Source organism: Dryas octopetala, chromosome 2, assembly GCF_963921425.1.
Source record: "Dryas octopetala chromosome 2, drDryOcto1.1, whole genome shotgun sequence".
NCBI lineage: Eukaryota > Viridiplantae > Streptophyta > Magnoliopsida > Rosales > Rosaceae > Dryas > Dryas octopetala.
The window spans coordinates 117,069-135,081 of record NC_141367.1 but is presented as its reverse complement, the minus strand read 5'-3'; the positions used below and the strand labels follow the sequence as shown (position 1 = coordinate 135,081).

General features: G+C 35.4%; 2 protein-coding genes across 14 annotated transcripts; both read left to right on the top strand.

Moving 5' to 3' along the window:
* Nucleotides 1-5,245: 5,245 nt before the first annotated feature.
* Nucleotides 5,246-7,571, top strand: LOC147292285 (uncharacterized). Its single transcript, XM_086234549.1, has one exon. It carries the CDS (start codon nucleotides 5,246-5,248, stop codon nucleotides 7,466-7,468), a length of 2,223 nt encoding a protein of 740 aa, XP_086090675.1. The 3' UTR covers nucleotides 7,469-7,571.
* Nucleotides 7,572-9,129: 1,558 nt separating this feature from the next.
* Nucleotides 9,130-14,644, top strand: LOC147292284 (uncharacterized). 13 transcript variants are annotated; one of them, XM_086234397.1, is made up of 8 exons: nucleotides 9,130-9,530; nucleotides 10,261-10,446; nucleotides 11,384-11,433; nucleotides 11,556-11,704; nucleotides 13,185-13,243; nucleotides 13,346-13,391; nucleotides 13,489-13,709; nucleotides 14,234-14,644. In XM_086234397.1, exons 1-4 carry the CDS (start codon nucleotides 9,390-9,392, stop codon nucleotides 11,692-11,694), a joined length of 516 nt encoding a protein of 171 aa, XP_086090523.1. In that variant the 5' UTR covers nucleotides 9,130-9,389; the 3' UTR covers nucleotides 11,695-11,704; nucleotides 13,185-13,243; nucleotides 13,346-13,391; nucleotides 13,489-13,709; nucleotides 14,234-14,644. The 13 variants fall into 13 exon arrangements, 9 of the variants coding, with proteins under 9 accessions (XP_086090523.1, XP_086090526.1, XP_086090519.1 ...); XM_086234400.1 differs by having other exon boundaries at nucleotides 11,551-11,704; XM_086234393.1 differs by having other exon boundaries at nucleotides 11,273-11,433; nucleotides 13,200-13,243.
* Nucleotides 14,645-18,013: the final 3,369 nt, after the last annotated feature.

Here is an 18,013-nt window from a genome sequence, read left to right as displayed (position 1 = left end):
AGTGAAAAACATTCTAAAAATATCTTTGTCGTTGGATTCTTAAATCATCCAAAACAAGTTCTTCAAACATTTCCTTTGTAATAATTTCCAAAATATTTATGACTCAGCTGTACATCAATTATGATTATACACATGCAAATCCATATATAATGATAATCCAGGTGGTCGATACATTTTCGATACGACTATGGCCAGCTATTAAAAGAGATAGCATCCATAGCGAGAGTGCCACGGTAAACAGAAATAGGAACTCGCAATTGAGAAACCGTATCAATTGTCACCTGATCAATCATGGGTCCCCGCTTCGCACAAGCACACATAGTCACGTATTGGCTTGACTAAGCTCCCTATAATATACTGATCAATTCTTTTAGAAGGTTTAGGGGTTTGAACCCAAGGTCACGTACTATGCTACCCATACTCTCAAACCAATAATACAAATATAGCATGTTATAATAATTTAAAAACACAAACATATACAAAGTCCATAGTCAGGAATATAGGATAAATCTCCCTACCTAGAATCCAATGCTCTCGTATTCTCTTACATAGCCTATACATTCACATCCGTCTCGAATCAATCGTCTTCTTGTCACGTTAGAAAGAAATCCTTCGGTAACTAGTGTTTCTAGTGTCCGAGAATACGACAACTTAGTCAAAAGTTAAATTCAACACAATCTCATTATAACTCATCCTTTTAGGTCACATGTTCCTAAAGTCTCTAGTCCTAAGTGGACTAACTCTATTCTTTAGGGTTTATAAGTTTCAAGTTAACTTCAAAGTCAAACCACTTGACTAATTGCCTTGGTTTAAAACAATTCCACAAATTAATTTAGGTTAGAATAAATCAAACCTAAGTATTATCCAAGTATTTAATTAATTAGTATTTCTTCAAAATATTCTACTAATTAATCAAGTTTAAATAATAGCTTAAATCGAATTTAATCTCTACAAGTTAATAACCTTTAATTAATCTCCAAATTAAGGTTACAACTAACCATGCTTAATTAACCAAATAAATTAAGTAATTAAATCTCCAAAGTAAACCTAGGCATGCTTAATTAATAAATAAATCCTACTTAATTAATCTAAGCATGCAACCTAATATTAAAGCCTAAGACAAAATAAATAAGGCTGAAAAAAAAATAAATAAAAGACTTATCCAGTTGTAGACCTCTAAAGCTAGACTCCACTCCTAAGGGACTTCTCCAAACTTGGGTCTTCTCCTCTAAGAAAAGACCTCAAAATATTTTATAGGAAGGAGCTTCTCAAAAATATGAGCTTGCTCCAAAATAGAAAGAATAATAATCTTTTTAGAGAGAGAAAGAGAAACCAAACTTAGAGTGAGAGCTATCAAACTCTATTTGGTGGTGCAAGTGAACATGAGGTCCAAAGGTCTTTATTTATAGGCACAAGGGGGTGGGAAGAAGTTGTGAGTTTCCAATGGGACGACTGAGATGAAGGGGCTTTAATGATGCAGAATGGGTGAGATTAGAAATTGTGAGGGTGATTGAGTGTGGCCAACCTTAACGTGAAGCTCGTGAGCTCGCTGACTTGTGCCTAGTCAGCGCCGCGTCAGCGTGTACAGCAAATGGAAGAGCGCTACGTCACTCGGTTCAGTCCCAGTCAGCCTCTTTTGAAATTAATTCTTTTTTTTTTATTTATCCAAACTTTGTTAATTCACAAAAAATAACTCGAGACTTCAAATAATTCTCCGAAAAATTCTACGGACTCGTAGTGATGAGAACTAATTTTCTATAGCCTTAAAATAGTCAAATCACTTCTAGAAAAATTATGAAAAATCATCCTCTCATAATTTAATTCTGAAAAATGAAAAAAAAATTCATCAAAGTCTTGAATTTCCTTTTTCAAGAATTCACTTTCACACAACTAAACTCCAAAACCACAATCAAATGTTTAAGTTAGTTAAAACAAAGTTAAGAAAAACTTTAATTCCTTTAAACAAACCTTAAGAACAAGGTTAAAGGCTTAAGTAACGAAATTAACATAAGCCGAAAATTCAGGGTGTTACAGTCGGCCAAACGGGTGTTAGAAAGTTTGCCAAAAAAGAGGGGTGTTCATCTGGATTTTTTATCCTTTTTCAATTTTTTTTATTTTTTAATTGTCTTTATAGGCAAAGTGGGATGTTTGGGAAAAATTTGAGATAGGGAGTCCCCTCAGCCATTTAAGTGGGTCAGAAATAATGAGCTGAAGTAAATACAAAGATACTCTTTACATAAAAACTAAAGATCGAGAAATCAACTTCTAGATTTCTCATTGCCACATCTCCTCCACGCTGCCTCCACAACATAACTACTCTGCAAAACAAACCGCTGCACCGTTGAATGGTGCACCGGGTTAAAGAACAAACCCGGTAAGCTATAAAGCTCGTATGGGTGAACGAGCCTATAGTAAAACATAAACAAATATTACTTAGTAGTATGGTATATAAAATACCCTGCAATACCAATCCTGGAATCAACATCCAGGTTATCACACACATAAATAGTGACAATAACCATCATAATTCAATATGAAAATAATATCAAAGCTGATAAACAACCACATTGAAATAGTGGTAAAACATCACCATCATTATCAACAATAAACAAGTAATGGCATTTCAAGTTCATTACTAATCACGCATCCACCATACAGTTTAATGATCATGATACCATATGAATTATATGTCATGTACACCAATGCGTACCTGGTCTGCAGAATAGGCAACACTTGTATATATGTTCAAATGACAGTGGACCCACACTAACCGATAATCAAATTTATCAACTACCTCACTGTCAGTGAAAACTAAATGGGTAGCGAGACATCCTAACCATTTGATCTTCTGATCACAACAACCTAGCTTACTCATAAAAGTAGTAACTACGCAGTTGTGTAAATTACAACAACCGTCTCTAGGGAGTCACAGCTCGCTAGGTAAACCCTACTGGTGGATTTAGGGAATCGAACTCAAGGTCATCACTATGTGACCCTTCGTCTCAAGTTAATAGTCCAAACATTTAAACATCATTAGCTTAATCAATTTATTAAATATTAATTTACATGCTCAATGCTATGCCAATTTCTAATGCAATCTAGGCAGCATATCCAATAATTATCTGCATAATCAATTTATTAATTATTGATTATCATGCTCAATTGCCATGCTAATTCATCATGCAATATAAGCAACAAATCAATCAATCATTCTTAATAAAATCATGTACTAAATTATATCTCTGCCCAACCTAGCACATTCTTTGTGACTTGGCTCAAATGACTCAACAAGGACACATATAAACAATAGGGTCAAATTATGATATCTAATTATGAGATACAATAAAGTTACACACACTCAACAAACAAGAGCTTACGTGAAGTCTCTAAAGTGTACCCTAACTCATTTTAATTCATTAAAAAGTACACGAAACAACCTTTTTATTAATCTGATTATTAAGTGTCTTATCCAATTCATTTTCATCTTACCAAACAGGTATATTAACCTCAGCAATTATCACTTTAACAATAGAGAATTCTAACAATAATAATGAAATTCATAACATAACTTGAATAATAACAAGTTAAATGCCAAGTCAATAACAACACAATAATAAAACAGCTCAAACAAGCATCACCGGTAACTAAACGTGTCATCACAATCAACTTGTGTGCCGTTTGGCTACGGTACCATTTAATTGAACAATAACAGTTCACCAAATCACACAAATTGTACAAAGTTTATCTTCATTTATTTTATTTTCCATTGTCACAGTCTGATTATAAAAGTTAATTCTATAATTAGATTGTGATTCACATCTTAATCCGAGATTAACTTTTAATCCTGGATTGGAGCGTGACAGTCCTTTTTCACTTTCAAGCTGTGTTTAGGGTTTTAGGGACATCTCACTCTTAATTAGTCTTTTCTACAATGCATGTTGATTTCAAACACAAGCACATAACTTTGGCAGAGCCAAACCTGCTCCACAAATGCCAACAGCAAATGCTGAAGCAACACAGGTTGCGCCCTTGGCAAATGCGTGTAGCCAGGCACAATCACACCTTCATTCTTCATCCCCAAGGGATACTTGTAAGTGACTCCACCCCCTAAAAATGCTTGTTCGGTAATGTAGGTTCAGGATTAGAACCGTTTATTTTTTAAATCACCTATTAAAGATCATCTCTTCAAAAAATTAACTCAATTAGAAATCGTTTGGTTATATAATTTTTATTAAATAAATATAATAAATAGATGGTTTGATCAATAAACTATTTTTTAAATATAAACTGTCTATTTATTTGATAACAATTATATAACTAAATAATTTTTTATTAAATTAATTTTTTACAAAAATAATTTTTAATAAATAATTTAAAACTTAAACAATTTTGATCATAAACTTACACCGTCCAACAAGTATTTTTTGGGCCTTAAAGGGTGGGGTGTATATGGAGATCACCCTAAGTATTGTCCACAAATAATTACTCTTCGGCTCCGTAAAAGTGGTAAAAGTCATTGTTACTGTCTCAAGTTGAAAAGATCCGCTAAGTTGGATGAATCCAGTTGAGATCCTGCTGTACAAACTACAAAAAGCTGGGGATATCTGATAAAACTGTGGCTGACACGTTCTGAGGAAGTCAAGCTCATTCAGTAGTCATTGACTCATAACATGGAGATATTATCTCATCAAACTTGTTTAAAATTTTGCTCATTAAATTATGTTAATTGTAAACGAAAATTATACTTATATAGTAAATACGTATATTTTGAGAAACACATTTAGTGAAAAATTTGATAAACAGACTTACAACACTTTAAAGTTTAAGCTAATAAAAGTAGTTAAAAGGACACGGTTTGTTCTCAAAACTTTTTCTCTTTCTAAATCTGTGAGACGTGCCAGCATGTCAGGATTCCTTTCAAGTTTCAACATATGACATAAATTTCAAATGTCCCCCACATATTATTTTATTAACCATTATTGCAAGAGTTGTATCTACTGCATTAATTTCTGATTAAAAAATATCTACTGCATAAATGATGAACCAAAAAATTGTGTAGAGGCCAGTTGTAAGGGATTTCTATAAACAGAGCATGGGGAGATGAGGATGGCACACTGTCCAATAGTCTCTCTCTCTCTCTCTCTCTCTCTCTCTCTCTCTCTCTCTCTCTCTCTCATGGAGTCATGAGACACACACAGACTTAGCGTATGAGCGTCTGCCATTTGCGCCAGCTCACCAATCACCAATGTCTCGGCTCTCCTTGCTGTTGCTTGTTCTCTTGGTTTGCTCATCATCTTTCTTCTTCCAAATCTGCGGTGCAGCCACCACCGCAGAATTAGGTGATGATGAAGACTCTTTGGTGGAAGTAGTAGATCCAAAGCTGAAATTTAAGAATCCAAGGCTGAGGCAAGCCTACGTTGCCCTCCAAGCTTGGAAGTCCGCCATATTTTCGGACCCATTCAATTTCACCTCCAACTGGAATGGGTCGGATGTGTGCTCGTATATGGGCGTATTCTGCGCTCCAAATCCGTCCTCGGGCTCCAAGGTGGTGGCCGGTATCGACCTCAACCATGCTGACATTGCTGGGTACCTCCCTCCAGAGATAGGCCTCCTCACAGACCTGGCTCTGTTCCACCTCAACTCCAACCGCTTCTGCGGCGTGGTCCCGAGCAGTTTGGGGCGCATGAAGCGGCTCCATGAGCTGGACCTGAGCAACAACCGGTTCGTGGGCAAGTTCCCCAAAGTGGTGCTGTCCTTGCCTTCCCTCAAGTACTTGGATCTCCGTTTCAACGAGTTCGAAGGCTCCGTTCCCTCGCAGCTCTTCGACAAGGATCTCGATGCCATTTTCCTCAACGACAACAGGTTCCAATTTGGCATCCCTGAGAATCTTGGCAACTCTCCGGTTTCGGTGCTGGTGTTGGCCAACAACAATCTCGGGGGTTGCATTCCTGGTAGCATTGGGAAGATGGCAAAGACGCTGAACGAGATCATCCTCTTGAATGATAATCTCACAGGATGCTTGCCTCCCCAGATCGGCCTCCTCAAGAATCTGACGGTGTTTGATGTGAGCTTCAACCAACTTCAAGGGCCTCTGCCGGCCTCTGCCCTCTCCAAAATGAAGAGCTTGGAGGAGCTGGACGTGGCCCATAACAGATTCACGGGTGTAATAGCGGCGAGTGTTTGCCAGCTGCCTGTGTTGCACAATTTCACCTATTCCTTCAACTACTTCACCGGAGAGGCTCCTGTTTGTGCTGCTGCTACATCTAATGGAAATGGTCGTAAGAACTGCATTCCTGGCAAGTTGGATCAGAGATCTGCAAGAGAATGTGCTTCCCCAGCTGCGCGTCCCGTAGACTGCAGCAAGCTTCAATGCACTAGTACTAGTAGTAGTGGTACTGGAGGAGGAAGTGGAGGCGGCGGCGGCTTCCGGTCTGGGAGAAGACGCAGGGTTCCAACACCCCCTTCGGCGCCTCTTAGGAAAAATCCCCCTCACCAAAGAAGACCATTGTTTTCTCCACCACCACCACCCCAGACTTCAGAGTCATCTCCTTCCATTAGATCACATCCTCCTCCTCCACCATCTTCATCATCATGGCACCCTTCACTGCCTCCGCCACCTACTGAAAGAGTATCACCCAGGACTCATCTTCCACCTAAATCGCCTCCGCCTCCATCCGGTAATCATTATCATTTGAAACCACCACCCCCTCCTACCCAAAAGGTTTCACCAAGTACCCATCTACCACCACCTCCTCCGCCCACCCACTATAACTACTATGCTTCCCCACCACCTGATCATGATCATGATCACTCTCATCAACATCATCATCTAATGCCGCCATCACCACCAAGTTATCATTCTTATGCTTCACCACCGCCACCGCCACCACCACAACCACCACACTACTCTGCTGAGGTCCCAGCACCAAGTTATCATCCTTACTCCCCGCCGCCACCACAGCGCTCCACTGACGTCCCTGCAGCAGCTCCAAGCTACCGTCATAGTTACACTCCATCTCCACCACCACCACCTCCACCGCCACCATCACCACCATCATCACCACCACCACCACCACCACCTCCTCCACCACATGATCATGAGCATTATTCATCAAAAGCTCCACCACCACCCAGAGCAGCTGCACGTCCACCTCCTTCACACGATCAATCTCCTCCGTCACATGATCAGCCATCAGCTCCTTCACCCATTGGGTGTATCATTCCGACATCACCGCCACCCCCACCAAGCCATCACGATCATGACCATACAGTGCCATCACCGCCATCAAGCCATCACCACCACTCACCAGCTCCTCCTCAACAACAACAACATTGGCATCATCCACCACCGTCATCATCATCACATCAACAATCTCCTCCGCCACCCCCATTTGATAACACGCCGCTTCCACCAGTTATAGGAGTCTCATATGCATCTCCTCCTCCTCCTGCAATTCCCTATTACTAATTCAATTAATATTATTGGTTTCTAATTAATGGATACATAAGAAATTAAAGAAATATCACAATTAATTCTTTTGCTGCAAATCATGCATGAGTACTAGACAACAGCGCCCTGCAGATAGTGATAGCAGCAAGGATCGATCGTGTGTGCTTGACTTCTTCTTTTCCTTTATCAATTTTAAGCAGCGTTTTCTCTAATTAAGGGTCCGCTTGCTACTGTTGCTTCCATTTATAGCACTAATATATAATTCCATTGCTGCTTCATATCCAATTTTCTTTTTTTTTGGCTGAACTGCTACTGTTGCTTTACGTTCATTTGTATCCCTTTGTATTCTTGTAGCAATAATGGTTCATCACAAGTCTTTTTTTTTTTTTTTTTTTTTTTTAAGTTACTGAGGAAATTACTAATTTTGTTCACTTATTGTTTACTTTGTCCCACCTTTTTTTTTTCGTCATTCTGATTCATGAACTTTCCGAAGTTTGCCATTTAATTTGGTATTCCGTCAAAATTTCATAAAAAGACATTAAATTGTCTATTTCATCTTCTATTTTCTAGTTTTTCTTCTCAATTTTGACTAAAAATTTAACCTACCAAATCTCTACTGGATTCAACAATCTTATACTAGTTTTGAAGTTATGAATCTTCTATTTACAACCATATAAAAAGCATTCAAAGCAGAGATATAAAACTCGAGTTAAATGATTACAAAGTAGGTTATCCGAAACTGTCTCATTTTTTAAGAAAATTTTTCAGATTTTTGAAATTTCTTCCAACTTCAATTTTCTTCAAATTCAACACCTTAAATCATTTTTTAGGCTACTAGAAACATAACCTCACATATCAAGTCTCCCAATCCATCACATAACCTCAAACCGACTTAGAAATCAAAATATCAATTAAGAACATAAAACCCCAAAACTGAAAAATTGATAAATACACCCCAACTCGAATTCTTATTCATTTCCTAGATTGATTGGGTCAAAGAAGAAGAAAATTGAATGAGAATTCAGGTTGGGGTGTATTTATCAATTTTTTTAAGATGAGATTTTGATTTGTAGGTCGATTTGAGGTTGTGTGATAGATTGAGAGATTTTAAACATGTTTCTAGTAGCCTAAGAAATTGATTTGAGGTATTGAATTCTAAAAAAATTGAAGTTAGAAGAAATATCAAAATCTGAAAATTTTCTTAAAAAATAGGGAAGTTTTGGGTAGCATACTTTGTGATCATTTATCTCGAATTTTATAGCTTCGTTTTGAATTATTTTTATATGGTTGTAAAGAAGGAATTCATAGCATCAAAACTAATATAAGATTGTTGAATTCAGTGAATATTTGATTTGTTAAAAGTTGGGTCAAAATTGAGAAGAAAAACTGTAAAACAGGGGACGAAATGCACCATTCACTACTACAAAAAAGCTCATACATATCACTATATTAATATCAGTTTTAAAGGTATTCGATATAATATGGTTTTTAATATCGCTTAAAAGTTTTTTTTTCAAAAACTGATATATAAACTATTTTACATATCATCAAGATTTTGAATGTGATATATTACATTAGATAAATTTATTAATCCTGCTTTAAAAGTGATATCTATACAAATAAATGATGCAAAAATTTAAGAATGGCAAAAATGCGGTACTGTTCACCACTTAAAAAAATTTTGACAACCCGCGTTTACACAGACTTACACTCACACACCCACACTCACATCCAAACTGAACCAGACCCAGACCAACACCCACACCCTAACTCATCATCTTCTTCATCGATCTCCGACGAAGATATATGGATTGAGCTTGAAGGTTAAGCTATATAGCTAGCTGGTTTTCCAATCCACCCAGCCTTAAAGACGTTGAGAGTGAAGGCTTGCAGATCGAGATCGATGGGTTGAGCGCGCGTGAAGGCTTGTAGAGAGCGAATGCGACAGAGAGACAGAGAGAAGTCTGAGCAGTTGCGAAGAGAGAAAGAGAGAAGAGAGCTCGATCTGGACGACGTCGCGAGATCGAGATCGACCCAGGGAAGCCTTCCCTATACCACCACCCAGCCTTCGCGATTTCAAGTATTTGATGAGATTGTTTTGTTATTTTTTCTTTTTAATTTGAAGTTTAGATTTCGGATTTAGGGTTCTAATATCTGCAGGTTGTTTGAACATGGGTGTTTTGTTATTTGGGTGTTTCTGGAATTTGGGTGTTTTGTAGTTTGTTTGAACTTAGTCTGTTTGAATTTGGGTGCCAGAATTCTTTGTATTTACCTGAACTATGGAACATTATGCAGTAAACATTCATTTTGGGTCTGTGTTATGAATTTGGCTCTGCCAGGGTTTTGTTCCTCTCACCGAGAATTTGGCTCTACCTGATTTTGACATTTTGGGCTGCTTATGGATCTCTGTTTGGTTTATTTGAAGTTTCTGGTATTCTGAAGTCTGAATCATGTTCCTCAGTGATGATATTAATATGGGTTACTTGTAATTTCAGATAGTCTGTTTTATATGCATTCATTTGATGCTTCTCTTTTATTCCTCTCTTTCTATTGGCAAAAAAAAAAAAAAAAAATTCTTAATAGGTTAATCATCATCTTGTATGTTCTTCTTAATTGGCTCAAAAGTAGGAATTTGCCTATTCAAATTGCTATATAGTGATGCATTATAGAAAACTAGTATGCACCGTTGTTTTCTAGTTTATTGTTATACAGGAGCCAGTGATGCTGCTAATGTTGTTTCTTATTTTATCCATGTGATTGAATTGGTTATAAGTTAAGGCTGCAATTTTGTATTGTTGTTAATCTCACAGGTTTTTCCTTATGGGTCAGTTCCATTGAAAACATATCTTCCTGATGGAGATATTGATTTGACGGCATTTGGCAGTGCAAACATTGAGGATGCCTATGTAACTGATGTTCATGCTGTTCTGAAGAGAGAGGAGAATAATGAAGCTGCTCCGTATCATGTGAAGGATGTCCATTTAATTGATGCTGAGGTTCTTCCCACCTTGATACCTTATTTTTTTTGGGAACCTTCAGTTGAAAACATTTGCAATTCCAGGATTAGATTTGGAGTCTTGCTTGCATGTAGGTATCACTATACAATTTAATCTCTGGCATTTTTCTTTTCTTTTACATCACTATACAATATTTTTCTTACATTTTGTTTCTTTTCTTTTGTGCTTTCTTGATTCCTAGAATACATCAATTTTTTCTATTTTTGTGGCAATGTGTATTTGGGAGGATTTTGAGATTGATTTTTTTTACTCGTTGCAATTTTTTGCAGACTTACTGTGACCTTTTCCATAGTGTAGAATAAAGTAGTTATATTAGGAAGCCGGTCCGCAAATGAAGTTATTTTGCTAAATGTTTTCAATTTTCTTTGGAGCTTTTTTTCTTTCAAACTTTGTCTTGACTGGTTATTTTAGTTTATCTTGATGTCTCTCTTAAAAACAAAGTTTAAGATGAAAATAGATTGCACACTGTCTTTGTACAAAGTCTTTTGCACATAAGGTTATAATTTGTATGAGCTCCACAGTCAATTCTCACTCAGTATACTATGACTTATCTGTTTCACTGAAGTTGTAAAGTTTTTATAAAAGGTTGTTTGATATGTAGTTAGTATAATCATGTACTTTGCGCGTGGGGTTGGAATTATCAGATATTGTCATGACCTCTCTTTATGTTTCATGGATTTTAATACTTTTGTTATGTTACTCCTTGATTATATTTGGATATAATTCTTTCTTTAAAGGGCTGCAATAGCTATCTCTAGCTGATCAAATTTAATATAATGCTCTTACTTGGACATTTTTGTTGCAGCACCATTCATTAAACACAAAGATGATGTTCATTTTGGGAAATATGAGTGTGCTCCATTGGTGTAAATGTAATTTTGATAAACTCATAGAGCACCCTAGCTTCTGTTTGCAGAAGAGAGGTGCAAGGAAACAGAGGCAAGAGGTCGGAAGCTCGAGCAAAAGGTAATGTTTTAAATATATATAAAGACATCAATTAATTGGATGTCTATGATTGTATCAAATGTTGTGCATTCCACTCTCTTTGTTCGTTAGATAATTACTATTTTATAGTGGGTTTAGCTCAGGGGGAAGCACCACAGGGGTTATGTGGATAACATAAACAAGAAAATAGTAGAAACTGAACTTGAAGGATTGCCATTGGAAGATGTCATAATTGCTACATACAACGAGGGGGATCTACGTACTTCCACCTTTCGACAATAATGCAGCACATGTATGCTATCAGTGAGATGAGTTCTCATTCATCACTTTGAATTGTTTGAGTTGATAATATTTTGAGGTGTGTGGGAAAATGCATCTTAGTTTGAAATTAAGGTTGAATTCAATATTAGTGAAGCTATAACTAGTTGAATGTTAATGCAGCTATTGATAAAATCTACTTGATTCTATATTGGGCATATACTGTTTAGTTAATCTATGTTTTGCCTCTATATGGCACTGAAATGCTTTAATCATTCATGTTTTATAGTCATGTCCCATTTGCGTTTTTAATCATTCATATTTTCTGCATGTACGATAATATATATACTAAGGCTACTATATAAAATGATTGGTTGCAATTTGAAATTCTGGTACTAGCTTGATGGTGTTAGTGGTTATAACTGCTTGATGAGATTGGCTTTTCTTGTAGTTAATTGGTTGTATTGGTAATTCTCATAACAACTCCTCCCTTTCATCTGATGGGAATGTATATGTGCAGTAATTAAGTATGAAATTTTATCACAAAAACATACATTTTGTTAGTTGTTTGAGTTGGGGATCAAGGTTATAAACGGACAAGTGTAATCTTGGTAAGCATTTAGGGCAAATTAGTTTCATCCTAATGTTAAATCTTCCTCATTTTCAAATTTTTAGAGCAAATTTTATGATTCTCTCAATCTGAATTATCGTACTTGCTGGTTTAATTACCATAAGAAAATTATAAGCTAGGAAGATCAACTTTGTTTCTTTGGATATGAAAGAGCACACTAGATGGTTAACATCAACTTTTTGAGGTTTAAATATCAAATGTAATACAGGAGTGCCATTCCAATCTTGGCTTTGTCTGTCATCCAGAAACCTACCTACTGCATTCTTATAAGATGCTTAAAAAGTGCCATAAGGATGGAGCAAGTATACTAAGGGTTTTATACTTGGTGACAGCATGTATATGTGCATTTAGTGTCAGGATCTATCAGTGAGCCTAAAACCAAGGGGTTTATACTTGCTGCTATCAGGAGCATTTGTTTTCAATGGTCTATTTGAGTTTACTCTTTTAACATGAATTGCTAGTTTGTATCGTTGTCTCTAGAATGCTATGTGTAAGTTCTACTGTGTGCCTTTTGTTTAATTGAGTTGTAGTCTTACAGTGTTTTGGCTGAAAAAAAAAAAAAAAAAAAAAAAAATCTTATTCATTGGAAAATGTTATCAATAAAGCAGTCAAGCATCGAATTGAAGGATACACTTAAGGACTCTGCAAAATATGCATACAGAGCTTGAGACCTGTACTTTAGTTGATTTTTAATGGGATGATAATTGGCAGGAAATTGAGATGAAAATTGATATGCATGGCTATTGTTTCATTTTTTTTTTGGGATGATAATTTGGAAGTTGATAATTGAGATGGCTGCTAGTTGTTTGATTTATTATTGGACTGATAATTGGGATGAAATTGTCATTGATAATTGAGATTGCTGCTATTTGATTTTTATTAGGATGAAAATTGCCAGGAAATTGGGGTGATAATTGAGATGGCTGAATAGTGTAATTCAAGGTTTGCTCTCAATAATCAATTAAATATGATGTTTTCCAGGAGTATTTTATTTTGAATTGTTTGTATTGCCCATTGGCTAAAATGAATTTTGGGTACTCATAGGAAGTCGAAGATGAGATTATTCCTTTAAAGGGAAAGGAGAAAAAAGGTATTCCTTAATTAGTCCAGTTTTACCATTGAATTAGATCTCTCTCTCTCTCTGTATTATGTACATATTATTATTTTCTTTTTATTTTTCTTTATAGGTTGGATGGTGCTGTTTTAGATCTAGTTGCAGATGATAATGTGGGCATGAAGAGACAGAAATCTGTTTATCATTGGGATAAGATACTTTTAACTGTATTATTATTTTCTTATTATTTTGTTTAAACTATTTTTCTCTTAACCTCACTAAACTGATGGATGGCAGAGGAGGAAAAAGTACATAAAGTTGAATAATGGAGATCGTGTGACTGCCAATGGCAAGGTAATTTTTTTATTGCCTATTTTGACATCCATAATTAATTGTACTTGTGCCTTTTCTTTTTTTTTTTTTGTTGACAATTTGACGCAGTAAGTTGTATGAGAAAATTTTGGATTTTGATGGGTATGGGGCTATTGAGTTAAAATTGTTAGGTTGCTGAAAATGTTCTGGCAGAACTTAGAAGGTCAATAAGTCTAGATCCATGTCGAGTTTTCTTAGTGCATTTAAAGGTGTGTGGGTTTTCTTAAAAATTAGGGAGTGCAGCCTACTCATATTTGGTTGTTAATATGAAAGCAGCAGAGCAGACGTTGAACATAGTCTTATGTTTGTTCTTAAATTTGTCATGACTGTAGAATTTGCTTAATGTATGCATTCAACTTGTACTAAGTTATCTTTTGTTTGCTACTAATCAAACTTAAGCATTCTACTGTCTAATTAATTCCTCTAACCTTTGAAAAATTGCCTAGAAATTTATACCATAATGCATATACACCAAAAAATAATGCAATTTTCCTTTATGTTTTCAGTGGAGCAAATTGAGGATCAAGCAATGTAGTTACACCCAAGACCAAATTGATGATGTTCCAGTTGAATGGGGTGACTTTGTTAACTCGACTTATCTGTAGGCTTTGGTATAATGTGGTGATGGCTGCTGGGTATGCCATTTTGTGGATATTCTACAACTTAGCTAATTCAATTAATTAATGTCATGCCCATATTTTGTAAAGGGAATGGGGAATTTACAAAATGCATATATGCCTAAGTGCCTAACAGTTTTGTTATATATACTTGAAGGAAGGGGTAGTTTTAAGTGATGCCTAGCATAGCTTAGATATACTTGAAGGAAGGGGTTAGAGATGATGAGGTCTCCCCCTAATTTTTGTTATATGTAGACAATTTTTGGGTCCTTTGAAATATATGACAATTGATAAAATGGAATGAATTGTTGAAATACATGAAATGGATTGTTGTTTAGCTGTTAACCAAATAAATATGCACTGGATGGTTCAATGGTGTTAACCAATTATATCAGTTTTCTGAAAATAAATCCGATATTAAAACAGGTGTCATATAACTCTAATTTCGAAATATATTAGATCAATTCTAATATAAAAACTGAAATGGTATTGAGAATAGATATCTATTTTGGGAAAATAAACTGATACCAATCATGGTTTCATAATCAGTTCTACAATAAAAACACATATAATAGATGTCTACAATATCCGTTTTTATTACCAATACCGATATATATGAAAATATTTATACCAGTTCCATACTCTTAAATCATATAATTTACATATACGATATCAGTTCTTATAAAAAATAACGATATCTATGAGAATATGAATACCAGTTTCATATTTCAAACACATATAATTCACATATCAGATATCATTTATGAGAACTAATACCGATGTCTATGATACAGTGTATACCAGTTCCGTATTTCAGGAACATATAAGTCTGATCTAAGATATCTGTTCTTATACACAATACAGATGTCTATGGAAATAATTATACCAGTTATACGATTAAAACGCATATTATTAATATGTATGATATCAGTTATAAATATAATACTGATATAATATATTATAAATATATCATTTATTGCATTTTTAACCATTCAGGAAGGGAAAATATATCGTATTTAAAAAAGGAACTGATTTAAAAACCTCTATAGAGATCAGTTCAAAACTGATATGTAAACCAATGAGAATAGATATCACGCTTTCCTATATCGAATTTTAGGGGCCTTAGATATCGGTAAATTACTGATATGTATGAGCTTTTTTGTAGTAGTGATTTTGCCCCTCTATTTAAAGTATGTTTATGAAATTTTGACGGAATGGACCAAAATGACGAACGTTAGAAAGTTCGTGGATCAGAATAGCAAAAAAAAAAGTTTGTGAACTAAATAAAGACAAGTGAATAATAGATGGACCAAATTGGTAATTTAATTCCTCTTTACTAAGTGATCCTGTGGGATCCAACACTGATAAGGTGTACGTCGGGATATCAATCTAAAAGGAAAATTCTATTAAAAATTCGGCATAAGACATGAAATTTATGCCCACCTATAAGACATGAAGAAACACTTATACTTATCAACAGTCAACCCCAACCACAAACCAAAAGGGTCTTATACCCACACCAAGTAATACTAACTCCAATAAAAGCATATCTAATCATATTTATAATCATAACTCATTATAACAATGACAAGGGAAACCTTGATCCCAAAATACCAAAAAGCTAGGGATGGGAAACTCAAATGGCTCGACGTGAGTGATCCAACCTCAGTGATCTCTAATACCTGGGGGAAACGTTAAAAATCAAAACGTGAGAATAATCTCAGCGAGTGGACAAAAATTTTTTCCTTTGAATAAACTTAAAAAAAAAACTCATTTTCCTTGAGCTTATTTTCTTTGAAAGCCCTTAGTTTTGAAACTCATTTCGCAATCTCTTTTCGAATATTATCAAAAGATATGTGAATCTTCCAGATGCAAAAGAAAACTCATATGCATGAAAAATGGAGAACTCTCTAAGGAATGGAATGGAACATGAATAAATAAATCCTCATATGCAATATGTAAATAAATTATTCAACTAGAAAACCACTCTGAAAAATATCATGCTTAAACATATATAAACCACAATTGATAATCATTTTCTGAAAATAAGATGTCACGCTCCAATTAGAGATTAAGTAAAAATCTCGGATTAAGGTGTGAATCACACTCTAATTATAGAATTAACTTCTGTAACTAGAATGTGATAATGGAAAATAAAATAAATGGAAATAAGCTTTATACTATTATTATACTACAAACTGGATTCAAGCTTAATTTACAACGTAAATCATACTTCTGTACAATACAACACTTACAGTCTCAAAATCTAAATTAGCTCCGATTTGGTTCACGCTTAATCACCTTAATTACTCTCGGTCAGTTTCACACTAACTCCCGCTACAGTACCTACAAAGTTTATGAGGGGGTGAGTTCTGACCAACGGCTCAGTAGAGACATTCCACATTAACGTACAAAATTAATTATACTGAAACTCAGTGAAAACATACAACATGAAGCATATAATATATAATATAATAATTTTATGAATGCATGAATGTTATGCTGCACTTTCTCAATTTAAGCCTCATATTATGGATAAAGAGTTAATCCATATAATAAAACAAACAGGCATGCAAGTCCTATACCATGCATTTTACCACTATGGCCTCAAATGTCCTATTATACGAATTAACATTCGATACATATTGAAATATAAATTGCAATGTACATCTTCACTTTAACTACAGCTAAAGTGTAAGATATCTTAACTTCGATCGCAACTGAAGGTCCCAATGCGCCTTGGGATTTAGATAATTTTATCAGTTACAACTGAAGGGGCTTCTCTCCCCGCGTACACTACAAAATTTAAATAACATAATTTAAATCCTCAATCTCTTCTCACCACCGTAACTACAATTCTCAATGTATCATGATTCACATTCAAATAAATGCACGAACAATAATTTATAATAATAACTCATTCCTATCATGCTCAAGTAATTAAAATAATTCATATAAGTCACGTATTAGCACACATATTGCATTTTTCAACAAAGATTCAATAAAATCAAATTTTACAGTCAAAGGTTCCCCAGATCCCCTACCTCAAACGTGTGTTTAACTCGCCGCTAGAGGTTGTCCCATACCTTCTGGTCGTTCTCCGAGCCTAAACCCGTACAAGAAAATAACAAAAACCCACAATTAAATAAAGAACAAAAGTCACTCACTCTCTAATCCTAGTGTGTGTAGTGCAAACACTAAGTTCGGGGTCTCGAATTGCAAAATGGAGGCCACCATCGGACTCGGAATCGAAAATACAGTGGGGAGAGACCTTTCTTCGGTGTGACCAAAGCTGCCAGAAACCGCCCTAAGCGCCACCACGCACTGGTGGTGCGAGTGGTGGTTCGGTGACATTGTTTATCATCTCCAATTTTTTGAAATTTCTAGTTTTTCCCATATTTTTTCTCAACTTCGGCTCACTGTTTACCCTACTGAGCCATTGGTTAGAGCTCACCCTTTTATAAACTTTGCAAGTACTGTAACGGGAGTTAGTGTGAAACTGACCGGGAGTAATTAAGGTGATGAAGCGTGAACCAAATCGGAGCTAATTTAGATTTTGAGATTGTGAGTGTTATATTGTACAAAAGTATGATTTACGTTGTAAAATAAGCTTGAATCCAGTTTGTAGTATTTGTTTGGGCAAACAAAAACGTAGAAAGCAAATTAAGA

What these genes read in the sequence shown, in the direction of transcription:
- LOC147292285 (XM_086234549.1), top strand. Translation starts at nt 5,246, where the DNA reads ATGTCTCGGCTCTCCTTGCTGTTGCTTGTTCTCTTGGTTTGCTCATCA.
- LOC147292284 (XM_086234393.1), top strand. Translation starts at nt 9,390, where the DNA reads ATGCGACAGAGAGACAGAGAGAAGTCTGAGCAGTTGCGAAGAGAGAAA. An exon ending in CCCAGCCTTCGCGATTTCAA is followed by an intron (nt 9,531 to 10,260) that starts GTATTTGATGAG and finishes TTAATCTCACAG; the next exon opens with GTTTTTCCTTATGGGTCAGT. An exon ending in GTCGGAAGCTCGAGCAAAAG is followed by an intron (nt 11,434 to 11,555) that starts GTAATGTTTTAA and finishes GGTTTAGCTCAG; the next exon opens with GGGGAAGCACCACAGGGGTT.